Raw genomic sequence first — 10,497 nt, 5'->3', positions numbered from 1 at the left:
GGGCCTGGGTCCGGGCCTGCCTGCGGGAGGGGAGGGGGCGATCCGCCACACCCGCCCGCCGCGCGGCTCGCGACCCGACCGCCCCATCCTCGGAATGACTTGACGGGCTGCGGCGCGGCCGCCGCACCTTCTGGAACCCTTGGCCTTGCGCTCTGACGCAGGGCTGAGATGGGCAGCTAAGGCGAAGAGGCTGGCGGTTATTTCCTCAGCTTGGTGCTTAGCCCTCGCCAGGACTTCAGACGTGACTGCTGGCTTCCAGGCTTTGGTGGGAGAGGATTCACTCATTTATTTTGGTGTCCGCGCTACCCCCTTGCTGCTGAGCCCCGAGGCTTTCACACCGGATCACCCTCCATCTTCATCCATGGGCCCGTGCATCCTGGCCGGGACGACGCGGGAACAAGCAGCTTTCTTCAGGCCAGCCTGCCGCCTGCCTCCTGCAAAGTGTGTAAGAGGGCAAGGGCCTCCGGTTTGCGTTCACGACTGCCGTATGGGACAACAGAGCTGTTTGTGCCGAGACTGTTAGCTGGCCCGTGGGCCTAGGCACCCATTTTCCTCCCAGCGCCTCAACAAGATACCAGCACAAACCCGTCTGGACTGAGCCTCTGGGCTTCCGAACTGGGACTTTGCAGCTAACCCATCCAAGACTAGAACCTTAAAGTATTGGGGAGTTTCACATGGGCTAATTTTGTTTATTAAAGGATTGTTGTTTTTTAAAAGTGAAGTGTCTTCATTTTGCAAGCTATAGGATAACTAATTTCTAAGGCAGTGGGGGTGGAAGAGGTTGTCTTAACAAATAAACTTCACTATTAGCTGGAGAAGGAATAAGACATAGGATTTTCATTTATTTTGGTTATTTGGAGCAATGGTCATTGTAGCTCAGGCTGGACTTGAACCCACAGTCTTCTATTTCCCAAATGCTGGGATTTTAGGCTTGGCCCCCCACACTAGGCAAGCCATGGATATTAAGGCTGTTTTCTCTTGTTTTGTTGATTTTCCCTGTGAGGCAACATTGGAATTAGGACTATTGAGGCTGAAGCAAAAGCTGTTCCAGAAGTTTTTAAACAAAGGTTTCAGACTTAGGACTGAAAGAGCTTTGGATTTATTTGTCTCCTAAACCTCATCAAAATGGCCACTTTCAAGGACAGTTCATTCATAGCTGCTTACATTCAAAGGCTGTGGTTTAGACTTTTGTCTAAAGAGATGAAGCCCCCATCTATTTAGGAGGCAATACAGTCAACAAGGCCCCAAGGTGAGATGTGTGGCTGCCAGCCTCAGGCAGCAGTTGAATCTCCTGGAGTAATCACATCCCAGCTAGTGAGAACAGGGTACTGAAACCCAGATGCAGGCACTGAAAATGACAATCCAGGCGCCCTGTGCCCCACAGACCGGTTAGCGGGCATCATTAAGCTGCCGTGCAACATCCAGGATGTTCTTGGCTCCTTTGTTCAATAACAAGCTGGCCAAGCTGATGCCCAGGTTCTCAGCAGCCAGCTGGGCTCGTCGTGGAATGTTTCGAGCAGTGATGCCTACCATTTGCGGGTCATCCTCTGGGCCATCTTCATGCTGGATGAGAGGAAGGTGGGGCTTAGTGGGATTGAAAGGGAAGGTGACATGCATTCCCTCCGACCATCCAGCTCTTGGTACCTGAGCAGGAGCGTGGATGGTGGTCTGCATGGTCTCCTGCATGCTATCTGAACCATCTAGACTCCAGACTCCACCAGTCAGGTACAGCTGTGAAACAGAGGAGTTGCCTCAGCATTTACTAAGAAGGGACTGCTTAAAAACCTGGGATGTTCAGTAGGAATCCTGTCCTCCCACCACTTCTGCCCTGCTTACTTGTCCATCCTTCATCACTGTATGGACTGCCACTGGCACGCTGCAGCCTCCTTCCTGAAATAAGGTACCTGTGAGTGCCGAGAGCCCTCAAGAGACAGACCTCTGAGGACACAACTGAAAAGGCTGCTGGTCCCACACTTGAGTTCTCTCTATTCCCCACTTTCAACAAAAACCAGTTACCACTACATATAGAGTACTTATTCATGAACTCCTTCCACAGCCTTTCCTCATTCTCCAAGCCCCCACCCCTTCTCAGGGAGACCTCATGCCCTACCAGATGCCTCAGGAAGGCTCTTTCGGCGATGCAGCGAAGCAGAGTCTCTGGATCATGCAACACACTCACTAGATCCAAAATATCCTGGTCCTTGGCTCGGACTTCCACACCTAGGGCCCCCTGGGGAAAATAAAAACCAGCCTTGCACATACACCTTGCCTATTCTTTCCCCAATCCATGGCACTTCCCTTTTTGTTTGGCAGCACAGGTTTGAACTTGGCCTTGAGCTTCCTAGGCAGGTACTCTGCCACTTGAACAATGACCTTAGTCCTTTAAGGGTAGGAACCAGCCCTCTTACATCTGCTCCCAGCACTTTTTTGCAGCCCAAGGCTTGTTCCTCCCTGCAAATTTATTCCGGGGGGAGATGTCAAAGGGGGTGAGACCAGGTTTGTGATTGAGAACAAAGGGAAGAGCACATTCACAGTGGTTTCCCCCATCAGACTTACCTGACCCACAGCATACATGCATTCTTCAGGATGCAAAATCTGTGGAGATAGAACAGTCCGAAGATGGGGATGGGAGTGCTCCAAAGCACCCAGTGATGACAGAGGGCTTATCTATCTTCTAGAAACCCTGGGGACAAAAGCTGTAGCCCAGCCTCTGATCTCCATCTTCCCAACCTGGAACTTGGGAGCGTTAGAGATGGCTGGTCAAAAAGAGAGGCCATCCACAAGGGAGATGCAGATTGACACAAGAGGGGAAAGGTCAGCTCCTACCTGCCCCACTCGGTTCTGCCAGCCCATGCGGTACAGGCCAGCTACAGCCAGGATGATGGCACTGAACTCCTGTTGCTCATCCAGCTTCCGAAGCCGGGTGTTGAGGTTTCCTCGCTGTGGAGAATTGCTAAGGACAGTAAGGAGCCACATGCTGGCTACTCAGCCACAGTCTCTTTCCCTCTGTCTGGATGACACCTACTCATTTTCCACTTCTCAGCTTCATCATAACCACCGGGCCTAAAATGCTCTATGTCAAATCATTTCATTTTCTCCACAACCTTATGAAGAAGGAATTACTATCATTCCTGCTTGATAGGTGGGGACAATGATACAGAGAGGTTAAATAATCTTCCTCTAGCCAGGCACTGGCGACTCCTTCCTGTCATCCTAGCAACTCAGGAGGCTGAGACCTTAGGATTGTGATTCAAAGCGAGCCCAGGCAATAAGGGCCATGAGGCTTATCTCCAATTAAAACTAAAAACAAGGCCAGAAGTGGAGCTGTGACTCAAATGATAGAGTGCTAGCCTTGAGCAAAAGAAGCTCAAGGACAGTGCCCAGCCCTGTGTTCAAGCCTCAGGACTGGTACCCCCCCAAAAAAAAATATGTGTTCAAGTCTAGGAAATCCCCAACTCTGTTTAAGAGGTTCCAACTAAGCTGGAAAGGTGACTCAGTGGTAGTGCTTGCCTTGCATGCATGAGGCCCTGCGTTCGATTCCTCAGCACCACATAAGCAGAAAAAGCTTGAAGTGGTACTGTGGCTCAAATAGTAGAGCACTAGCCTTGAGCTGAAGAGCTGAGGGACAGCACCCAGGCCCAGAGTTCAGGCCCCACGACTGGCAAAAAAAAAAAAAAAAAACAACCCGAAGTTCCAACTAGAGGCTTCCTGTAAATATGCTTCTTTGCCCATTGCATAGCACTCTGTTTTTTTAAATTAGTTTTATTAAATACACTACATATTCACGTAAAAATAAAAATGGGGCTGGGAGGGTGGCTCAGTGGTAGAGTTCTTGCCTTGCATACATGAGGCCCTGAGTTGGATTCCTCAGCACCACATAAGCAGAAAAAGCCACAAGTGGCGCTGTGGCTCAAGTGGTAGAGCACTAGCCTTGAGCTGAAGAGCTGAGGGACAGCGCCCAGGCCCAGAGTTCAAGCCCCGCGATAGACAAATAAATAAACACACTGTAATTGCATGTAATGTAAAAATGGAAGTACCCTTTATTCCCCCTTCCCTGTGAACTAATCACAGGTCGGTACCATGCTGTATTGGTAATGCCCGTCTGTCTCCTAAACATGCCAATTCTGTACAACCAGGACAATATTTATCCTTCCATTTCCCTGGTGCCAGGCACCTGCCTTGGGCTAAACCTTTATAGGGCTGTGGATGGATGCATGGATGGAAGGAAAGACAGCCCAGTGCCCCACTATGGGCTACTTTCTCTGGAAGCGCCATCCTTGGAAGCCCCTTGGAGGATCCCAGGACCCTCCAAACCGGCCTTGTCTTCTCCTTCACTCTTCACTACAGCCCTTTTACTCTTAATTTTAAGGAGGTTTTTTGTTTGTTTTTGTGTTTTGGTTACTGTAAAGGTGATGTATAGAGCAGTGACAGTTACCTAAGTCAGGTAATGAATACATTTGTCTTTGGACAATGTCACTCCTTCCCTTCCTTCTCCCAGTTTTTCCCTCTGAATTTTAAAAGGATACAATACTCTTGAACTCCAGATGTGGGAACTTTCTCTGCAGCTGAGCTGCTCTCCGAAGGGAGCTGGTCCCCACTACACTGCTCAAGAGAGAGGATTTAAAATGAAATTTAACACTAGTCAGTCCCTGTTCCTTTTCTCTTCCTCCTCCTGCCCCTCCATCCTCTGTGATACCCAGAAGCATGAATGCCCATCCAGGTCCCGCTTACCTCCTCTCTGGCAAGGTTTCTAGGGTTTTCCCAACAAATTTGGGGTGAAAGACAACAGCATCACAGGGGTTTTCTCGCCTGGGGAACAAGGGAAAGTCACAGAATAAGGGAGGATACTTCAGGTCACCTCCATTCTCTCAACAGCTAATCCACCAACAACTTCCTGAGTTTGTGCCAGGCTTGAGGACAGAGGGCTAAGCCCCAGAGGAAAGGGCCGAAGCTCCCAGGAGGACAGCCTTCCCCCTGGCCCTTTGCTTGCTGGACTCTTACTTGCAGATGGCTCCGATGGTGAAGCCAGGAGGCAGCACAGTAGGCAGGTCCTTCAGGGAATGAACAACCAGGTCCACTCTAGATGAGAGAGGGGAGCATGGAAAAGGGCCTTGAACAGCAGCCCCTGTCTCCACTTCAGTAGTGGAAGTTAACTCAAGAAACAGGCCTGGGGCTGGGAAGGTGGCTCAGTGGTAGAGCGCTTGCCTTGCATGCATGAGACCCTGGGTTCAATTCCTCAGCACCACAGAAGCAGAAAAAAAAGCCAGAAGTGGCGCTGTGGCTCAAGTGGTAGAGTGCTAGCCTTGAGCTGAAGAGCTGAGGGACAGTGCCCAGGCCCCGAGTTCAGGCCCCACAACCGGACCCCCCCCAAAAAAAAGAAAGAAAGAAACAGGGGCTTGGAATGTTTAGTGTAGAGTGCTTGCCTCGCATGTGTGAAGCCCTGGGTTCCATTCCTCAATACCACATCAACAGAGAAAGAAGGAAGGAAGGAAGGAAGGAAGGAAGGCAGTCTGGCTGGCCAAGTGTCAGTGGTTCACGCCTATAATCCTAGCTATGCAGGAGGCTGAGATCTGACGATCATGGTTCAAAGCCAGCCCAGGCAGGAAAGTCCATGAGACTCTTATCTTCAATTAATCATAAGAAAACCGGAAGTAGTGCTGTGGCTCAAGTGGTAGAGCGCTTGCCTTGAGCCTTGAGCTAAGGGACAGCGCCCAAGCCCAGAGTTCAAGCTCCCTGACTGACCAAAAAAAAAAAAAAAAAGAAAGCAAGCAAGAAGGAAGGAAGGAAAGAAAAATAGGAAAGGAAAGAAAGAAAGGAAAGAAGGAAGGAAGGAGGAGGGAGGGAGAGAAGGAAACGAAGGAAGGAAGGAAGGAAGGAAGGAAGGAAGGAAGGAAGGAAGGAAAGAAGGAAGGAAGGAAGGGGCCTTCCTAAGACCTCAGGACCTTGAGCTCTGCTCTGCTCCCATGTTTCCTTCTACCACATTGTCCCAGCTAATCTTGCACTCCAGACAGCTCAGATGGTTCCAACAACACTATCTTTGGAAGCCTGAACCCCACCAGGATGTGGATCGAAGCCAGCAATCTTGCTGATATCTTGAGCTGCAGTTCACCGGGGGTGGGAGTGAGCCTCGCAAAGGAGTGCAGGGCTGCCATATATCTCTGGTCTTTACTTACTCATTTTTCCCCAGAGCGTACTCCAGCTCCTTGGTAAACAGGCTCTTTTCCCCAATCTGCCAGGTAGAAAGAGTATTAGGGTGAATGTCTTATGAGAAAAGAGGGGGGACGGGGACAGAGGAGAAGGTGTTACCTTAGAGAGTGCAGTGTCAAGTATCTTGTCTCCTGTGGTAGACATGGCAACTGAGGAGAGAGCCGATCAATCAGGTGCTCATTAATCAGCATTTACTGAGGCCCTACGGTGCTTAGTTCTCAGTGCTCAGCACTATGCTGAGATTCATGGTAGGGACGGAGGGACGTAAGTGCCAGTCCCTGTCCATGAAAAATGTATGATCTAGCAGGGAAGCAAATTCAGAAAAAGACCCAAGGAGCCTGGCGCTGGTGGCTCACACCTGTAATCGTAGCTACTTAGAAGGCTGAGATCTGAGGATCACAGTTCAAAGCCGGCCCAGGCAGGAATGTCCATGAGACTCTTATCTCCAATAAACCACCAGAAAACTAGAAGTGGTGCTGTTGCTCAAGTGGTAGAGCGCTCACCTTGAGCCGAAGAGCTGAGGGACAGTGCCCAGGCCCAGAGTTCAAGCCCCATGACTGACCAAAAAAAAAAAAAAAAAGAAGAAGAAGAAAGAAAAAGATCCAGGGGCTGGGAAGGTGGCTCAGTGGTAGAGCGCTTGCCTTGCATGCATGAGGCCCTGGGTTCGATTCCTCAGCACCACATAAGCAAAAAGAAAAAAAGCCGGAAGTGGCACTGTGGCTCAAGTGGTAGAGCGCTAGCCTTGAGCTGAAGAGCTAAGGGACAGCTCCCAGGCCGAGTTCAGGCCCCATGACCAGACCCCCCCCCCCAAAAAAAAGGATCCAAAGGCAGGAGAAGGTAAATGCCAGGCTAGTCCACGAAATCAGAGTCAAAGGTGTTCAGAGAACTGGCTCCCTCCCACTGGGAGCCACCAAGAAGACCTGTGGGAGGTCAGCACCCTGGCTTTGGTCACAGTAAAGCAGAAACTCTGTTCTCCCTTCCGGCAGCACTGGTTTCCCACCAACTTCCATTCCTCTCCAGAAACTTACTGATTTCAAACTGCACGCCAGGGTAGAAGGTTTTCAGCATTGCTACCACAGTATCTGTCTGTATGCGAGCCAGCTGGGGACGGAGATTCAGATTAGTCCTTCCTTTTCCTGGACACTGTCCCAACCTCACATTCTCATAGGGTCAAGGAGAATCTAAAGGAATTGGAATTCCTACCTGGGCATGAGAGGGGTGAGGGTGATCTCTACACCTCAACAACTTCCCCAGTTTATGGACTCCATTTCCACAGGACACACTCTGCCATTCCCCTTGAGATCTTACTCTCAGCCATTCTGTTTCCTCTGTGCTAGAAATTAGCCCTTGGGGCCCATCAACTTGTGACCCGTGAGTATACTACTTCTGACAGAGCTTCTCTGCCCCATGACGGCACTTACCTGGCTCTTACGGGTACCCACTCGAATCACTCTCATCTTCAAGTTGTTCTCTTCCTGCAGAAAAAGTCCCCAGGTCACAGTCCCCTCTACACCAGGACCCTTCCCAAGAACCAGAACTATTGGCTTAGAACAACCTCTGCTGTATGGCCACCTGAGCCTCTGGGTTAGGAAATATTCTAAGACTGGTCCCTTACGCTTTCTCAGCACCTCTGTCCTCCTCTAGGATCCAGAGAAGCAGAAGGACACTGGCAGTGGGTTCTGCTGATGTGGCAGCAGCAGTGTGATAACCAGGACACTGATCCCCCAAGCTCACCCCGGCCAAGATACTTCTCAGTGGGAAGGCTGCACATGGCCAGGTGTGGAAAGAGATAAGGCCCATCAGCCTGGTCACAAGGAGGGCGGGGCCTGCAGCAGGCTGGGGTCGGATAGCCACAGCACACATCATTGGGGAAAAGGCTTTCTATCCACAACAGAGCAGGCACTCAAAAATATTACTGCCATCCAGATACCAAGAGGTACCACCCACAGCCACCACACTAAGGATCCATTAGTTTGACTGAAATGTACCTCTGTGGAACTGGGGTCAACTGGTGCTATACGGTCTTGCTCAGTCAGTCCACTGGCTGGAAGTCTTAGGTCTATGGTCTCAACAGGGCCAGTTCATTCATTTATGAAATGAAGAGCTTCTTCTGTCTGGATGTCATATAAGACTGAGGCTGAACTGTCTGACATTCATTTGCCTACAGTGCTGCCTCTAGTTTCACCAATAGGTAAATGTTGGGGTATTAGAGTTCAAGCTAAGAACTCAAAGGGACACACCTCTTCCTCCTGCCAGGGCACTTTGGACAAAAAGCATTCAGTGCCCAGCAGGCAAAACTAGTCTTTTAGTCTGAGCCAGAGGTCTTATTCTTTCTCTTATCAGAAGGGAGCCACTGTAGAAAATATCAGCTTTCCCTGCCCTAGGATCTTTATTTTTTTAAATTTATTTATTTATTTTTTATTTGTGAACATAGTGTACAGAGGGGTTACAATTACATGGGCAGGATAATGCGTACATTTCTTACCAAGCATTGCAGCCTCCTCCTTTGGTTTACCCTTCACATCCCTTCCCAGCCTCCCCCCTCCCCGGATCTTTATTTTTTTATAGGTGCTTTTGCAGTGAGACATCTGGGACCTCTGTCGCCGGGGGAGGGGATAGCCTGCTGCTCCCAGACACCAGTCCATGCCAGCGCTCTCACTCCTCCAATAAATCAGGCTGGGGGGACACTGAAAATCTATCTAGGCCTGAAATGCTAAACCCTGTCACTAAAATTCTAGGCCAGAACGTGAAGCTGTGGCTCGAATGGTAGAACACCAGCCTTGGGCAAAAAAGCTAAGGGACAGCATCCAGGCCCTGAATTCAAGGGTGTGCATGCACACACACACACACACACACAATAAAATTCAAGGCCACAGGGAGCCTACAGAAAGGAAGGGATCTAAGGCTGCAGAATTACAAGTTTAAAAGTCTTTAAATTTATCAAATTTGAACAGTATATTCAATTCACATTGTTGCCTCAACCTATACTTTGCTGATCACTTCGGTGCTACTGCTATGGCATATGACTGTCCTCACAACAACAGATGTAGTAGAGCAGGTGGGTACCTCTCCCACAATGTGTTACAGAGGCAAAGGGGTAAAATGATAAGACACACAGCAAATAATGGGCAGAGAGCTAGTGCTGAAATACCAGGCCCTCCTCCCCCTAGCCCGGTGCCCTGGAATGTCTCCACTGGCAAACAACAGGCTGGATAGGAGAAGATAAGGAGGTGCCCCTCTGCCTTATCTCAGGCAGGCAGTGCCTGTACCACTGTGTGGTTTGATTGCTCTGTCATTTTGCTTGCTGAAGCCCAGAGCTTCACAGGCAAGCCAGCAGTGTGAAAGCTCGGGGGGACTTCAGGTGCGGTGGTAACCCAGTGGCCTATCTTAGCTGGGGACTTTGACAGTAGCTGGAGCTGAGTCACTGCCATAACGGAGAAGGGGAGAAGGCGTACTTTCAAAATTGTGTGTGTGTGTGTGTGTGTGTGTGCGCGCGCGCGCGCAGTCAGAACGCTTGGGAGGGTGCCCTCACGGTGGCCCACGTCCATATCGGCCATGTCCAGTGACAGGACCGTCTGTGTAGACCAACTTTACTGGCTGGGTCACTAGGTCGTGCATTCCTAGCCGTGGGCGGGAGTCCATCCCCCACCCCCAGCCCCCACCCTCCACCTAGAAGCCTGAAGGAATAGAGGTCCCACAGGACACCATCCTTCCACTCTTATCCCCGCTTCACTAGGTCACAGAGCTCGTACCTTCCTGAGGGCAAACTAGTTACTGGCCCTTTAAAAGCTATACGCGGGTGGAGACAGATGACAGACAGCCCTTCTGACCAATGGATGACGGAGGGTGGGAACTGGGGGGCCAATCGTTGCACGGGTCGCCCGGAAGCCCCATGTGCAGTTCACCGGCTCAGGACTCACCGCCGTTACAGCCACACCGCCGTTACCAGACATGTCTCTTCTGGAGTGGGGCCGCGTGGTGCTGCCAAGGTTTCCTGGGGTCGGCGGAGGCCGGAGGCTCAGGCTGGTGGGGACTGACGGCACATGGGGCCCGAGCCCGTCCCACGGCCTGACTGCAGGACTCGCGAGGAGCTCTGCGTCACGTCCGGTGCCCCTGGAAGGGGCGGGAACTAGGATGATTGACAACCAGCGGTCCTCGCTTCCCCGGGTCCTCCCGGCTCACCCCACGGGCATGCGCGCTCAGACCCAGATCTGCCACCGCTTCCCCTATCCTGAAGTACTGCTGGCCTGTTAGCACTGCGTGCTTCCGAGTTATACTGTAAAGTGTCCT

The 10,497-nt window shown here is 50.9% G+C and overlaps 1 protein-coding gene across 4 annotated transcripts; it reads right to left on the bottom strand.

Moving 5' to 3' along the window:
* Positions 1-6: 6 nt before the first annotated feature.
* Positions 7-10,303, bottom strand: Hmbs (hydroxymethylbilane synthase). 4 transcript variants are annotated; one of them, XM_013009804.1, is made up of 14 exons: positions 10,128-10,303; positions 7,629-7,682; positions 7,236-7,308; positions 6,307-6,356; positions 6,174-6,229; positions 5,002-5,079; positions 4,732-4,809; positions 4,527-4,602; positions 2,827-2,940; positions 2,557-2,595; positions 2,111-2,230; positions 1,837-1,890; positions 1,645-1,731; positions 7-1,563 (listed from the first exon to the last, which is right to left on the bottom strand). In XM_013009804.1, the coding sequence occupies exons 1-14, from the start codon at positions 10,158-10,160 to the stop codon at positions 1,390-1,392; spliced, it is 1,086 nt and encodes a 361-aa protein (XP_012865258.1). In that variant the 5' UTR covers positions 10,161-10,303; the 3' UTR covers positions 7-1,389. The 4 variants fall into 4 exon arrangements, with proteins under 4 accessions (XP_012865258.1, XP_012865259.1, XP_012865260.1 ...); XM_013009805.1 differs by lacking the exon at positions 10,128-10,303 and adding an exon at positions 9,960-10,092; XM_013009806.1 differs by lacking the exon at positions 10,128-10,303 and adding an exon at positions 7,823-7,905.
* Positions 10,304-10,497: the final 194 nt, after the last annotated feature.

Source organism: Dipodomys ordii, unplaced genomic scaffold, assembly GCF_000151885.1.
Source record: "Dipodomys ordii isolate 6190 unplaced genomic scaffold, Dord_2.0 Scaffold10, whole genome shotgun sequence".
Taxonomy (NCBI): Eukaryota; Metazoa; Chordata; class Mammalia; order Rodentia; family Heteromyidae; genus Dipodomys; species Dipodomys ordii.
This window is presented reverse-complemented; position numbering and strand designations above follow the sequence as displayed.